Raw genomic sequence first — 17,447 nt, 5'->3', positions numbered from 1 at the left:
CAGCCGTGGAGGATTCATTAATTATGGTCAAAAGACCAAAATTTTAACTATAAATTAGAAGAGAATGTTTAAGCTCCAGTACATGTAATATAGAGTAACAATGGGCAAACGCACCACTTGCTAAACTAAAAACAATAAACTAGAGCTCAAACCTAAAACTAAAAGCAGGGGGTTTCGCCTCTACTAATTAGGAAAACAAGTTCCGATAATTAGCCTTCCACGGGACAGTACCTGCCTATAACAAAATTGTCTTACCTTGAAATCCACGTAAACAAAACCAAATCCATTGTTCAACCTGATAAAAAAACATTCCATTTGTCAACAAAACATTAAAAACATAAAAACAAATCCAGAAATCAGTCCATAGACATACCGAGTCGCCTGTTTCGCACGTGTAAAAATTTCATCCACCCCGGTGATTCATAAAAAATGGTTTGTCACGGTTGTATCATACATTTACACAGTTAAACAGTTTCAAAAGAAGTGAAATGCTCATCGAAGGCTATACTTAAGCAAATGTTTTCAACTAGATTTTTAGGGAAGTTATTATTAAAAAGTAAGTTTTTGAGTACTGAAATTTCTTGCTTAAATGCAGAAATGGTATTGCAAATTCTTTTAATTCTGATAGCTTGCGAAACAATAATGCCAATAAAAACCTTTTAACTTAGGCAGGAGGAAAAATCTTGTAAGCTGTTAACTGTGAAATTGAATTTGCGTCTTTTATCATAGATTGTAGTGGAACAATTTGAGTCAATTTGTATGTTGATATCCAAGAAATTAAAGCTATTTTGATTAGAACTGGTCTTTTTGAGCGTTAATGAACTATGATAAATAGTTTTGCTAAGTTCAGAAAAATTAGGAAAATTTATACACAAAAGGTCATCAATGTATCTGCAACAAAGAGGTGTAGAGGAAGGATTTGTCAATTAAATATTTTCTCTCATTATATAAAAGAAAAAGGTTGGCCATAATTAATGAATCTTCCACGGCTGATGAGCTCTGGATTCACTCTTTATCTATTCCTACTTAATAGCTGTTTGCATTTTTCTCTTTTATCATCATTTGTTATTTATAATTTGTTTAATATTTGTAATTCTGTTTGCTTAATTTTATATATATATATATATATATATATATATATATATGCATTTTAATCCAAAGATGATCATTTTGATTTATTGGGTGCCAGTTCCAAAAATCATTCAGTTTCTGACAGTCGGCTTAGCTTATGCCTGTAAAAGTAGAAGTAAAAAGACAAATTAGTTAATATATTTTTGTTTTGTAAATTCATTACAAATATGCTGTTATGGAGTGCCTATTCCCCCTCAAATGCTTTGAAACACCAAGTAACAAAGTGAAGTCATGCTTGAAAACAATGGCGCAACCAGATCCGTATCTCTCCCCTCCATGATGGGGTACCCATGAATCTAGCTACGTAGAACAGAAACTTGCAAAAATTTGATGGAAAAAATGACATCTTTTTATCTACTTATATAAATGCTGGTATTAAGTTGGAATAGGTAAAAGCAAAAAGCTCTTGAAAAGAATCATTGGATGAGTTCAGACCGAAATTTAATTTTGAGGTAATTTATTTCGAAAATTACATTTTCTATTTATAATCTACAGAATATTTATTCATGTTCTTAGTTTGATCAATATGAGTAACTAACTCAGTTTTAATCGTTTTTTATCTTGTGAGGTAACATTTCACAAGATAAATATTTAAATTTTTAATATTTCCATTTTTCGAAAAGTTTTTGGGGAATAATTAATAAATATTAGAAACAGATTTATTGCTTGTGTTATAATTTGTATGATCCCATAACCCTCGGATTGTTTTGTTCATTAATATTTAAAAAAAGCAAGTATGACGCCTTCATGCGTATGATGCATTGATGTTATAAATAGCATCTTTAACATCTAATTTTTCTGTGTGTATAGGAAGGGGGGGGGGAGGAAACAATCGCCCAGGGGCCCTCAGCTCTTTGGACGGCCCTGCTGTTCAGTTTTGGTTGCCTTATCTGAAGAAAGATATTTTTGTATTGGAAAGGGTTCAAAGAAGGATTACTAGACTAGTAAAGGGACTTTCAGATTTAGACTATGATATCAGAATTAATATGCTAATATGTATAGCCTGGAGCAAAGAAAAGTCGGAGGGGACATGATTCAGTTGTTTAAGTTTATAATTATGAAAGATGTTAATGGATTACATGGAAAGCAGGACGAGGGGTCATTGTTTTAAGCTATTTAAATCCCAAGCTAACCTGGAAATCAGGAAAAACTACTACTTTAGTAGGGTTGTGGGCACTTGGAATAGCTTACCGGAAATTTAACCTTTTAAATAAATTGTACAATTAGTCAAGTGCTTACAAGGCAAAGTGGATGGGGCAAAGTGAAATAATTTGTTTCATTTATCTATTTAATCATTTAATATGAATCACTTACGGTTTGATTTATTAGTTAATTCATTTATATTCTTTCATTTAGTAATTCACTTATTTATTCATTAGCTAATTTTCTTATTGATTCGTTCTTTTACTCGTTCATTTATTTTTTTTCATATATTACTTGATTTATTCATTTAATTATTCCTTTATTGTTTCATTATCTTTTCATTTATTCACTCAACCTTTTATTTACTGATTCTTTTGATCAAAAAGATGTTTTATAATCGAATAGAAAATATTTCCTTAGGAAAATATTTTATTGTTCACTTTGCCCCATGGAAAAAAAGTGAAAAATTTCCACTTTTTTTTTTGAAGACTCAAATTTAGTGCCAAAAATAAAAAATACTGTTTCAACGCAAGTTTTATTATAAAATGCAATGTTTTTTCCTTCATGTACTGTAATTTTCAAAACAAATTTCTGATTTGTTCATTTTGAAAAAATTCAATCATCTTAACAATTTTACTTGACCCCACATCCCCCTTCTTAATTACTGATTCCCCCTTCCTACCTAAAAAACTATTTAGTAATATGCATTATGCCATTGAGTATTTTAGTGCAAATCAAGATCATGATGATCATAAATTAAGCTTTTAAAAAAAATTTTACATTTCAAACACAAAAATTAAATTTAAATTCTATGTGCTCATTTGCTTGAATTCATTATTTTTGCAAAAAATCAGTGATAACCAATAAGCAAATAATGGTTAAAATCCCACTTGCATTAATTGATAGGTAAGACAAAAACAATTAATGTTTAGTACTCAAAGTGAAAAATAAAATAATTTAAGCTAAGGTCACACATTTTAACTAAATTCCAATTTTTTAACTAATTGAAATACTTATAAGATGAAACCTCAAATACTGGAAGTAATTTTTCACAAAGCATATGATTTATGTTGGCATGTTTCCCAAAAATAAATTTGTTATTTATTGAAATGAGCTAATCTTAGGTAGTAGATGTCAAAACAACTTCTGTTGGTCAAACATATTAAAATATTTACAAGATGCAAAAGGATTGAAATCGCAAACACAAGAAGCAATTTTCCGCAAAATAAGCGTTTGATGTTAGCATGGTTTCAAAATCAGTTCATTGAATAAAACAAAACATAAAATAAGCTAATATAGGATAGCATGTGTCAAGATAATTTCCAACCATCAAAAATATATAAAGTACTATTTTATTTAATTTGCTATTTACAAGATTGAAAAGGATTTCTTAAACATGGCGGATGATTTTCCATAATGCATGTGTTAAGCTCATTGACACATGTTAAAAAATAGAAAATTGCATTAATGAAATGTTTTTATTTTGAAAAATAAACCCAATTCAACGAATGTCTAAGGAATTCAAGCACTAGATTAGCTTTCAGAGCTTTTTTGTCAGCTTCATGAATATACTGTTTCGCAACAAATTTATTGAATGTATACTGTTGGTCGCAATCAGTTCCCTTTTTAATGAATTTAAATACTAAAGTAAAAGTTAAACTTGAACAGTCATGTTTTGGAGTTCTTTTGCTATGATATTTTTATTTACTAATGGAACATATTTTCCAGGTTGGATTTTTTGCATATATTAGAAAGATAATTAAGTGAGTATTTATTCATGTTTAGAAATCATTTTCTACTTGTATGTAATATTGTTAACATTTGTCTTTTGTTATTACCTATAAACTTTTTTTATTTCAGCAGATAATGTTTTGGAGATATAACCTTATTACTGGGTCTTGTATTGAGACGCTGTTAGATAAAGAGGTACGTTTCATTAAAATATTGTTGACTAATTTCATGCTAGAGGAGGAAAAATAAATTTTTTATTTGGTATATTAAACACTTATAACATTATTTTATTTATTTTATAAAGCAGTATTATCAAATGAGCATTTTGATGTTTATGATGCAAACAAAATCTAGTTTCTTACAAATTCGAAAATTATTGAAATCAGCTAAAAACCATGTAATAAAGTGGAATTAATGCAGCAAATTTTCAGCTTTGCTTTAAATCTAGTGCAAGCTTTTATTCATTTTTGCAGTTATTTAAAGAAGATTTACTTTTTTTTTTGAAAAGTTTGATAAAATGTAATTTTCTTTTTCATGAGCGAAATTGAATTTATTTGTGATGTACTGGAATTGTTTATTCTAGATTTAGAATGCCTATTTTAATAGCATATTGATTGACAATCAAATACACTGTTACAAAAAATATATCCATCCAGAAGAAATTGAACTATGATCACGAAACACGGCAGGAATCTAGTCAGGTGAGAGGAGACAAGGGTAGCTGCCTATCCGCATATCAGATGCGCAACTGGATGAGATTGAAAGTATAGTTGCTCGTGCTGTAGGGCTATTTGAACCATGGGTGCAAGACCTTCCGTTTTCGACAAAATTTCCGAGATGGAGGTCGAGACGGAAAGCAATTCAATGACTTTTCTTTCAGTTTTTTGTTAAAAAAAAAAAAAAAAAAAAAAATTGAGTATTTAAAAAATATGCTTTAATTACTGGACTGTTCCATTACTAGGAATTTAACATCGACATTCTCTCGATTTTCCGCCATGGGCTTGTTTTACTTGCATCATGCTTTTGGAGGAGTGGCTTTTAGACTCGCGCCGTTAGACTTTTTTTTAGGTGTAGCTCTATTTCCAACTCACCTCATTGCAGACCGAGGTGTTGCTCGCTATTCTCTCTGATTTTTCAAAATAATCGTCTCTATTGAAAGCTTAGCCTTTTCTCTTGATATTTTCAATCATCTTTTTGGTTTTTTTTCTTTTTTTAAAACTTTACACACAAAAATGAAAATTATGTGCGCTCTTAAAATGTCTTAGAGTTGAATCTGAATCACCGATTGAGAGCGATTGCACTGATGAGACGAAATAATTACCCCACAGCAAATGGCGTCCGCATACCAGGTAAAACGGGAATTATGAGGGGTTTTGAAGATTTTAATGAAAACGGGAATTTTAGAAAAAATCGGAGGGGGGGGGGGGAATTCAAGCTGGTTTGAAACATCATTGGCAACCATTCCTACAGTTTTAACAGACTTAAGGAACCACTAAATTCCAATGTCATTCTATATAACACTCGCTAAAATATATGGGGGGGGGGAGAGAGAGAGAGAGAGAAAGAAAGGAAGTGAGAAAAATAACGGCAGCATGAGTTTGCGAACAAACGCTGCTCTTGCAGAGAGGGTAAGTCCGCAAATTAATCCTCGATACTGAGGTCTTAAAACGTTTATATCGTGGACAATCTAAGAGCGGAGGGGGGGGGGGGGGCTACTCAAGAGCTGCAGTGTAAAATATTGAAAAACTGAATTGAAAGCCATTTTCGAAGATAGGAGTAGTTGGGGATTTCTCCTCTGCAAACTCTTAAAATTTAAAAGTCAAAAATGTTAAGGCTGTCTTTAGTTATGTAAAAGTGGGGAGAGGAAGGTTTAAAAAAAATAGAAAACTGGAGTCTTAAAAACACTAATTTAGGCAATTGGTGAATTTATTGAAGATGATTTTGGTGTTCTAACATGAAAATGTTTTGTAGCTGACGTATTAAAAACTGTTTGAGGCTATACTTAAATGACCTAACAGAAAGTGAATTTAGGACCCTCTCCCAAAAAGTGTTTGTAATTGAAGTCTTAAAACTTTTAGGCTGTCTTTAGCAATGTCAAGATGGGGGGGGGGGAGGGCTGTCTTTAGGGGAAATTTCGAAACTGGAGCGTGAAAAGCGCAACTTTAGACAGTCTTGGGATTCGGGGTCCCTCCCCCCTTCCCTGAAAAATATTAAAAGCTGAAGTATTTAGAACTCATCTTTAGGTTGTCTTTGGAGGACTTAAGAAGAGTGAATTCAGAGGCTTTCTTTAAAAAAATTTGGAACTTAAAACCGCAGGGGGAGCCGCAAATTTAAATCAAATTTAGTGAACTTAGGGGAAGGAGTTCGGGTGCTTTCTCCCCCGAAAATTTCTCCGTGCTGAAGTATTAAAATGCTGTTTTGGCTATTTTTGAGTGAGTTAAGAGATAGGAAATTCGTGGGGGGGGGGGGGGGGTCTTTCTCGAAACATTTTAGAAATTGAAGTTTTAAAACTTTGGGTTGTCTTTGGCGATGTGGGGAGGGGTGTTGCTCTTTCAATGGAAAAATAAATCTTAAACACAAACTTGCAGTCTTTAGTAAACACAATGAGGGGAGGGGGTATTCTGCCACCCGACCCAACATTTTTCCGTTTCTGAAATTTTAAGAGCTCTGTTTTGGGCTGTCTTTGGATGACTTAAAAGGTAGGGTATAGGAAGCTTTCAAAAAGTTTCAGAATTTAAAGTATTAAAACTTTTAGACGGTCGTAAGTCATGTTTATAAATAAGGAGGGTACTATTCCTAGAAAAAAATTTAGAAACTGAAGCCTTAAAAATTCAAATTTAGGACATTTGTGGTGAACTCAGAGGAATGGGGTTGGGGAGTTCTCTTCCGAAAATTTTTTGATGTTGGAATATTTAAAACGCCACTGTAGGCTATATTTTAGTGCCTTAAGATTGATGTGATTCGGGGGCCCTGCCTGGGTTGAAAATTCAGTTCTCCTATTTGTTTTTTTAATTAATGAATATTAGAAAGTGTACCTAGTTTAAAAAATATATCTACTTCAGCGGTTTTTTTATTGCTAATTTCACTACCTGCTGTCTTATAAAAGAATTCTTTTTCAAATGAAGACTAAGGTGCTAGTTCGTCGCCCATACCCTTCCCCCACCTTTCCTTCTTTTCTGGTTTGTTGGCGCTACCTTGAGTAGACTTTCCGATCAGAACTGATTTATGTTGCAAAAGTGAAAATTTTATGTCCCAAGCGATTTTATTGCTGCAATAAAAATGTTTGCGATTGGCAAAAAACTAATGACGGAGAGCTGTGAATGCTTTTACCCCTAACATTTTCCAACATCGTCTAAAACTGGAACTTCAATTTCGAAATATTGACAAAGGAGGGTTCCTGATCTCCATCTCTTCGATAATGCAGTCAAAAAGTGTATAAACGTGTGAAAGATGGAGTACAATATCGTTTTTAAAGCTTCAATTTCGGGGAGAGCCCAGAGCGCCCCTCCTCTTTCTCTAATATTTTTGAAGGAAGGTCGTCCAATATTGTGATTTTGGGACTATCAGTTTGAAATAATTGATATAAGAGTCCATGAACCCCTCCTTTCCCTGAACTTTACCAAAATGGCCTACCATTTCGTTTTTTGGACTTTAATTTTAAAAAAAATATTAGGGGAGAGCCCCCAGAGCCCCCATTATTGCCGTATTTTAGGTTTTTGGAATTACAATATCAAAACGCTTAAATATTACAATTTAAAGGCTTACAATTCAAATCAAACACAGATTCAAAAACTGGCATTGTTAAAACCTACAACATTTATACACATAAATTTTTCCTCAAGCACACGTGCCGGGGGGGGGGGGGGGGGGCAGAAAATATTTTCCTTCCTGAACACATCACCAAACTTGCACCCATGATTTGAACAAATGGTGTCGACTTAGAAGTGTAGGTTTGTAGGAAGCATTTTCAAAAGTAAAGTTAACAGTATTTGAAGAACACTCAGTGCACTAACATTGAGTCCAGTTCAACTGGAACAATAAATTAATAGTGTTCTTTTGCCAAGCAACTTGTGTGCTAAGTGGCAAACTGCATAAAAATTTATCAAACATGCATTTTCACATAAGAAACTAAAGAACTACATCATTTACATTACACTGGACCAGATGGACACGCAGACATAAATAACAGCATTAACACTAAGTGAGAGAATTTACGCAAAAAAACAAGAACCGTTGCCGTGTGGTTATAAAAAAAAAAGGAGCTTAAAGCACAATCCAATTCAACTGACTGAACAGACCAAATGACGTCATATCATGTGCTGAGATGTTTGTTTACATTGGAGCAATCATATGCAAACCAATCTGCATGGAGCAAAAAGTATTTTAGTTTAAGAAATAACATCAGGTTATTGTTATTATTTTTTAATAGAAAAACTAACTAAAATGTTAACAAGAAGGACTCTATTGTGATCAAAGATGTATTTCAGATTTAGCTGGGGGGCAGTATGAACATTTTTCAGACTTAAAGGAGAGGCATACAATAGGTCTTTGAAAAGTGGGTTGATCACACATGCATATCCGCTGCCATCTTGGTCGGAGTCGTTGGTCGAAAGTAGTGCGCTACAAGTAGCTTCAATTCTTAGTCGTTTGTAGAGAAGCACATTATTTAAAAAAAGAAAAAATAGAGTAGTGACTAGTGTGATACAAAAAATAGTAGTTTTGGTACAAACTACTACAGTAGTAAACAGTAGTTGCGGCAATTTCTGGTAACTACTTCTCATAATGTTTTGGGTTTGTGAACTTTTGATTGAATTTCCTTAATTTTTTCCTCGTCTAAAACCATGTTTTGGAAACATGGCAACACAAAACATGTTTCGTTAAATATTGCCTCCATGCTTGAAGTTTCAATTCTTTAGCAGCTTGTAAATATTTCAATTATTTTGATAGTTAGAAGTTGTTTCAACTTTAGCTAATTTTAATTTTTTTTTAGTTTAATAAATATTTTAATTTTAAAATCTGAGTTTATCTATTTTTTAAAGTATTAGTTGCTTTAATTTGTAAATTCATCTAAATTGTCAAAATGGAATCCTATCTGAAATATAACCAAATTTGAAATAATTCCAAAATGTATTGACATACTTGTATAAAAGTAATTTACATTTACTATTCACTAGGATGAAAATTTTCAAATTTTATATCGGTTTTTTAAACTATGAAAAGTTTTGCCGAAGTGGATATGTGTGATACGCAGTTGAGCTTCGTTAGCAATTCACCCTTAGGACCAAATAAAAACTTACCATACCTGAAGCTACGTTGTAACCAGAATAGGTTTATAAAATGTATAATTAAACAATACTTTGTAGTAAATTTAATAAATTAGTAACAATGATATTAATTATATTCAATCAACAGAGTTTTGAATGCAGTAGACCCTCGTTTCATGCGGGTTTATTTTACGCGGTTTGGATTACACGCGGTTTAAGATTTGATGCCTTTATTTTGTTTTACGTGGATGCATTTCGGATTTACGCTGACGAGGCAATACAAACAGATAACATTTTCCCCTCTTTCAAAATACAAACTCCTGAAGATTGCAGATTACACGTAATAAACTGCATTTTGGCGTGCTAAATATCGAGTTTGGCTTGAGACATTTTATGCGATTGGTTCTAGAGCTCTTTCCAGAAGTAAAGTTATTAAACTCACTGGAGAACTCACTGGAAGAGGAGCTTTTATCAGTGACAAAAGAGGCCAAAACCAACAAGGATACCGACATCGATGACACACAACGTTCACATTGAAAATTTTGAGCCATTTCTAGACAACAGAAATGATTCTTTTGATTTGTTAGTGAAGGAAGATTCTAGCATGAAAATGACGCAAGTGATCATGGATGCGTTAATTCTCTGCAAAGAATAACAGAGAAAAATTCTTAATGACTGCCAAAAGACTATCATAGCCAGCTCCTCTTTATAACCAGAACACGAAATGAATTTATTTTCTTCATGCATGTTGTACATAAAAATTGATGTAAGTACACATTTAACTTATTATACAATTATTCATCACTAGAATGAAGTATTTTTTTTATCGACGGAGCCTAACCCCTATTGGTCTCAATTTACGCGGTTTCAATTTACGTGGCATTTTCATGGAACGTAACCCCCACGTAAAACGAAGGTCTACTGGAATTGACCAATAAGGCTAAAAAAATGCTTCCCTTGCTTTTTTAAAATTTTATTCTAAAATACTTTTTATTTGTGTTTGCTTACTTTTTTAATAATAAATTAAACTTTTTCAAAGAATTTGGTTTTTAAGTGAAAAAAAAAGGTTAACTAATTATCAGCAGAAACGAAACCAATTGAAAGGCTTTTTACTTAAAACTGCTTTAGATTGACTGCATACCCCCACTTTTCGAACAAGAAAGAAAGTGTTCAATTACTTTTCTGTTCTTCAAAGTTGTATGTGCTCCTTGTCAATCTAAAACGGGGCTCAGTTTTATCTTTCTCTCATGGGAGAAGCTTGCAATGAATAATATCTGAAAGTAACTCTGGTTTTTTCTTTTCCTGCATAATCCAGTTTCAAAATTTATCTGCTTTGCATTTCTTTCGACCGCTCCTCTTGTCAAAGGCTAAAATTTATCGCTTTCAAAATTAATAGACATATCCTGTCATTCTCAAATCTGCATGCATAAGCTATAATAACAGATATATCTTATGGCTTGCCAGAAATTCCAACCATAAACTCGTCACGATCTTTTCATTATATTATTGAGAAAAATTCAAGTGTAAGGGAAAACTCGATCTTGTCTCAGCTGTTCAAAATATCATGGCAATCAGGTTTTCGCAAGAAAATACTGGGTCGTGAAAACCGGAGCGAATCAACAGTAAGATTGTTTGTCACAAGACCAGGACTCTGAAAAGGGGACATGACATCCGGAGTATCATGAAGTTCAATTGTTGTGATAACAAGGTTTAACTACAGTAAAAATCCCTCTAATGCGGACACTAACGGGCAATTTTTTTTTGTCTGCAATAGAGAAGTGTCCGCAGGACGGGTTTAATAATGTTATTTGCATTGGAACTGGGGAATTAAAAATTGTCCGCATAAGAGGGATGTCCGCCTTTGAGGGGTGGCCGTTATTAGGGTTTTTACTGTATATATGTTCATGTATATTGTTACTTAATACAGCTTGTCAGAAATAAGGTCTAATAGGATGTGTTAACCCTTAAAAATGTTATTTAAACCTGCTCTGAAATTGCAAATTACTGCTTCAAAATGCAATTTAACCTGCTCGGAAACTGCTCCAGAAATTGATTTTTGATTTTCCACCCCTGCACCATGTATGGGAGAATCTAAGATTCTGATTTAAGAAGAAAGCTTTAGCGTAGAATCTTTCATAACCATTTTTTGTTAAGCTAAGAGTTTGAAAAAAAAAGGAAAAAGACATAAAATGCGATGCAAACTACATATCTTAGAGTACTATAAATAGTAAGAGGTTTAGATTAATGATTGTATTGTTGAATTTTCATTTGTAACATTCATTTCAGCATAATTTCTTATACAATTGTAGAATGTAACCCTAAAAGAATTGATGGAGGAAGAAGACATTCTTCAAGAATGCAAAGCCCAGACTAAGAAATTGCTTGACTTGTAAGTCTAAACATCTGTTATACATATTTTTTTAACTCTCAAACTGACATTTTGGTTATAATGGTGCGTTCTCCCCCATTCATTTTATCAACTCTTTTTTACGTAGTAAAAAGATGTGGCAGTTCAAATCAAAGGATTGGAAGCGTTGATATTAAAAATTCAATGATAACTGGTACAAATGGTACAAGAACCTCTTCACTGTTTTATGTTAAGAGATAGTAGGAGTTGGCCTGGTCTGTTGTACATAGTGATGTAAAATACCCGGGTATTTATTTTTAGGGGTAAATACCCAGGGTATATACCCGGGTAAATACCCAAAATGGGTATTTACCCGGGTATTTATTTCAAAAATTTATATTCAACTAAAATACTTTTCTGTATGTATTCCACTATGTATATATATACAGAGTCTATTCCAAAAGTAATGCAATTTTTTTTTAAAAGTAATTTATTGAACAGATTTGCACAGACACATAAAATTCTTCAAAATAATGTCCTTAGGCTTCTGCACATTTCTTCCATTGTCTCTGCCTTGACTGGTAAGTGCCCTGAAAGGGGTTTTGGGGGATCTCCCTATAGGTCTTCGTCTTGGCTGATTGGATCTCTTCTAGGGATGAAAAATGGTTTATTTCAGGCCTGCCTTAATCCGAGGGAACAAAAAGAAGTCTGTCAGAGCGACATCAGAACTATAGGGGCCTGGCACAACCTTTTCACCTGATGTTTAGTCAGGAACTCGAGGATTCGCAGCGCATTATGCTTCGGCACGAACTTGCCTTACACTTTTCTCATCGCTAAATCTTGAGTAATGCGAAACACAGCAGTAGATGACATGTTCAGTTCATTTGCAACCATCTTGCTAGTCAATCTAGGGTCAAAGTCCAACAATTGAGGAACACGAGCCACATTTTTTTCAGTTTTGCTGTTTGACGACCGCCCAGAGCGTTGTTATCTTGAACCTCTTCCGGCCCTAAAGGTCTTTAACCACCTCAAAACTTGTGAATAGGACAGAAAAGAGTCCTCGTAAGCCTCACGAATTATTTTGTTAGTCTCCTCAAGAGATTTTGTTGATTAAGCAACAAAACTTAATCGCATACCATTTTTCCTGTGACACGATTGATGCGCGGAAGTTAACATTAACTTACGTCCGGCTACTTCCACAGCTCGGAGAACCCCGAGACTGGTTTTCCGGAGAAAATTAGGATCCCCCTCACTTAAACCAAGTAGTTCGATTATACTCTGACCAATAAAAGCGGCCTGGAAAAAACCATTACATTACTTTCAGAATACACTTTGTATAACCAACCATATACAAAACAATAAATTTTTGCCAAAAAATTGTATTTTGATCACATATTTAAAGAATTATTGTTTGAAACAACTTAGCAATCTAATATGATATTTACATTAAATGTGTTGGATATGTCTAATCAATGTTGATAGCCAATTTTCAGATATAAAAGGCCATTCTACAAAAAGTTAAAAACTAAACTGGTTACAAAAAAAGCAAACATCTTCTCCAATTAAGACATTGAAAAGAAAGATTCTTTGGTTCACGATATGATTCTTTCATAATTTCATCAAGTCTTTAAATAAAAAATATTATAAACTGTGTAATTTGTATGTATCAGTTTTACCAATTATTTCACATTTAGATTAAAAAAAAAATTCCCATTCACTTTTTGCATTTTTTTGTAAAATACCCAGTTTTTGGGTATTTACCCAGGCCTTGGGTAAATACCCAAAATTATATTATTCTAGGGTTATTCTAGGTGTTTGTGGAAGGGGTTGGGAGGATTTTTTTTTAAATATTTTTTTTATTGTTATTGTATTTGTAAAAAATATTTATTTATTTGCAAAATTTATTATATTAAACCTGCTGAATAGTACTGATAAACATGGATAAAAGTTTGAAAGTAGAATCATCTATTGTATCTATTGTAGATAAATCTATTTGTAAGATTTTTAAGATAAATAACGTAATAAAAGTAGTGAAACAAATTTCTTATTCTATGAAATGTCTTCTATTTCTCTTTATTTGATAAATTTTATGTCTTTGTAATTGATACATACTCTAAAAGGGGAGTGGGTAGGGAGGGGGATTGATTTAAATTGAGTTATTATTCATGTGAATGATAATTTGCTGTATTAAAGAAATATTTAAAGTTAACTGCTTAAGAATCATTAAGACATAAACAAGAAGAGAATGATGAAAAATTTAATCAGATTAAAAATTTTGTTACCATAGCTTGCTAAATTTTTACTAATGATTACTAAGTAAGAGTGACCAAAATAGTATGCATCCAGACATGTTTTATACACGAAAAATATTGATGAAAAAATGAGCATGCCTAGATATATTTAGTAACTAGAGGACCCGACAGACATTGTTCTGTTCAAACTTTGTAAATTGAAAAGTTAAAAAAATTCGGGAAACTATCAAGTGTTTGAACCGTTTTGTTGAAAAAAATAAGTAAAAAGAGAAGGTTTTAAGCTGCTTGGTGTGAGAATGCATATATTTATTGCAACTTGATATATCTTATGCCCACTGAGCAGTTGTTTTATTGACTATTTTTTATCGCTGTAACTTGAAAGAGCTTCATAGATTGCATGGTTTTGCTCCTTCAGTCATACTCAAAGGACAAAAATCGTCCTCAGATATTAAGTGAAAAAAACTAATACCCATCTAGAACAAACGGGAAATCCTGCTGCAACATCCCCCATATGAAAAAGAATAAAACAATCGAAAGGATATCATTTAAAAAAATGATAAAGGTAAAAACAGTAATTCAGTATAAGCGAAAGTCACTCATCCCCCCTCCTGGTGTAAAAATAAACACATTCTTCAACTAAAATGAATAAACACTCTCTAAAAACAATTCTTTGTAATTTGAAATCTTTTGCCCAATAAACAAAAAATGCAATAAATTACAATAACAGTAGCTTTAAAATGCAAAAAAAATGATCACGCAACTGTATTGTTTATAGCCAAAATCGCCAAGCCACCACGTTACTGTAATCCAGCTGATCAGTCAGCGAAACTAACTCCAACCGATTAGCGGTCCGAACTTTTGAACGAAAAAGTTTTAAAAACTTCATACAATGCCTAATTAGTTCTTTCCACCAAAGATAAAGATCTTCCACTGCACTGAATCTTTTGTGTACAGAACTAACTACTCTGTTGTGATTTATCTGGACGAAAATAAGTTTTTTTTTTGTCTTTAAATTCCATCATCTTTTCCTTTACTAATGTACTGATTAGTTAGATAATCCTTAATGTATTCTTGACATTGCTGCCAAAACTCAGATGGATTTCTGCTGAGAAACAAATGTTGCTAGGTACGGTACTTTCAGATCATTTGGTTAGGAAAACCTAATGCACCGATCCGGTCACATGGTTCAACTACGATGACAGAAACACACGCTTTGCTTGAAACTTCCACTTACTTTACTTTAAAATATATCGCGGGACCTAAAATCGTTGTTTTCAAGAAATGAAAAAAGGCTTCGCTCTCTCTCTACGTTTTATCTATTTTCAATTGACATATCACAGTAGGAAATTTCATTAAAAAAGCACTGCTGGGTTTCTTATTGTCTTTGGCAACGCGGGTTAAATATTTATTTCAGTTCTCGCTCAACATTAGGTTAAAATAAATATTAATCATTTGGGAGATATAACCATCCAATGTTTAAATTAATTAACAAAAACCTTTCCGATTCAATCCATCGAGCTGTCGAAACCATGCTTGCCACAATTTAATTATCCACAAAAAATTTGATCAAAATCGGTCCAGCCGTTTAAAAGCCTTATGGTGACAAACGTCTGCACAGAAGATTTTTATATATTAAGATGAATGAAACCTCTTTGTTTCAAGCTCGGTATTCAATCCAATTAGCTCTGAATCACATGTCTTACATTGATACTGACCAAGGATATAGTGAATAAGCTGAGTTTCAGTTATATTATGATGAGGGAAAGGAAATTGAAATTTTAGTTTGAAATTCTAATAAATTGTATATTGCCCAAAATTAATGTATTTTGTAATTTAAAAAATTGTCTGGATATATCAAGTGTTTATCAAAAATTGGGCATGATGTAAATATTATATTAAATTAAAAAATTGGGTAACTGAAGATACTTTACTGGTGCAGTGTTTTAATTTACTTTAAAATGAAGAGAACACAGTAAGAGATAAAAGGAAATTAAGATATCTTTCGCACTGGATGAACAGAGAAAGGCTGTAAAATTTAATAAAATGCTGAAATTAACCAATTTTCCAAAAAAAAAAAAAAAAAAACTTCAAAAAAGGTAGTGAAATAAGCCAGCACACTAAAGATATTAAAGGTCCTAAAGATTTGGATCAAAATTTTGCTCCTAAGAACTAAGAAATTAAGGAGAATCCCCAATTGATAAAAGCAAAATCAGAAAGGTCAGATCAAATAATATCCAAAGAGATTAGTTTTGCATTGAAATGCAAACCTTTTACAAGCTTAAAATACCTTCCGAAAACGAGACTGAAACAAAAGGGAGAAACACTTTTTAAGATTTTTTAAAAAAAAATAATGAGGCCTTAGTAACGGGAGAACAAAAAATTATGTGATATTTCACATCTCCTGCTTTCCTAATGAGGAAATGGGGGGGGGGGGAAGACTCCAACAAGATAAAGGTATCCTTTCCCAAAAACTTTGGAAAAGTCTTCCAATTAAAATTGCAGGAAACTTAAAGATCTTTTATGAATGAGATAAAATAAACTGAATACTACCATGAGTAAAAGATTGTATATCCATACCAACATATAGTAGGGAAAAGTGAAAAAAAAAAAAAAAAAAACCCAAAGGTTGAATCTTTGCAATTGGAGTTTTATATAAAATAAATAGAAAAGAAATCCTATTTAAGGGTAAATTTCATTAAATTTGCTGGAATTAAAAGCCTAAATCTTCATACTAGCAGGTCAGAGTGTAACTCATATATGGCATGTACAGCACCAACAAAAATATAAATACAAATACGACGACCAGCAACAGGCTCTGGGCCCAGCTAGGCTGGTCCTAGTCAATTAATTAGTCCCCAAATGATCGAGAATTTGATTATCTGATACCAGTAGCTTAAAAATATAGAGTAATTCTACTTTCAAACTTTCACTCAAATTTATCAAAACTATACAACGAATTGAAAAGCACTAAATTTCAGAAAAATAAAAATAAAATACCCACCTCCTCCCTTCACAAACACACATAAGGACTCCAAACAAGGAAACACTCTTGCAGTCAGTTACTTGACACAATCCAACTCAAATAGAATTAATTTCATGCTTTGGATAAATGTCTTCCTGAGTCATTCCATTTCAAATCAGGCAGGCAGGTATGAAAAGTGTCATATGACCATCACCGATTTTTTTTGAAAAAAATACAGTAGTTACAACTAAGGTACATATGAAATATCCCAAAAGGATTTTGCAAGAAAAAATTTTTTTTCTTCAGTTACAGCCTATTAAAATTCTGCACAAAATCCGCCATTTTGAAAAAACAGGCAAAACACTCCATTTCAAATGGACATTATTTCAAAAGTATTTAACCTATTTGAATAATTCTTTTTTCTAAAAATAAATAAGGACCCATATATCCTCTAGACATCGTTTTTGAAAGTTTAGTTAGGTTTTTTGATAAAGAAAAAAAAATCATTTTTGTCGCGAAAAAACTGCATTTTTACCGATTTTATGATTTTTTTTCTCCATGAAAAAAAAGTTTTTTTTACTAAACGGAGATGGCAGTCTAAAGCCCTTATATGATAG

At 32.5% G+C, this 17,447-nt stretch overlaps 1 protein-coding gene across 1 annotated transcript in view; it reads left to right on the top strand.

Moving 5' to 3' along the window:
- Positions 1-17,447, top strand: part of LOC129219299 (serine/threonine-protein phosphatase 6 regulatory subunit 3-like) — a 129,909-nt gene that overhangs the window by 4,842 nt on the left and 107,620 nt on the right. Inside the window, exons 2-4 of the mRNA XM_054853641.1 lie at positions 4,003-4,037; positions 4,135-4,200; positions 11,579-11,658. Of these exons, the coding sequence (XP_054709616.1) occupies positions 4,141-4,200; positions 11,579-11,658 (140 nt within the window). The 5' untranslated portion in view covers positions 4,003-4,037; positions 4,135-4,140. The remainder of the gene's footprint in view (positions 1-4,002; positions 4,038-4,134; positions 4,201-11,578; positions 11,659-17,447) is intronic.

This window comes from Uloborus diversus, chromosome 3 (assembly GCF_026930045.1).
Source record: "Uloborus diversus isolate 005 chromosome 3, Udiv.v.3.1, whole genome shotgun sequence".
NCBI lineage: Eukaryota > Metazoa > Arthropoda > Arachnida > Araneae > Uloboridae > Uloborus > Uloborus diversus.
The sequence above is the reverse complement of the archived record's forward strand: the minus strand, read 5'-3'. Positions and strand labels throughout refer to the sequence as shown.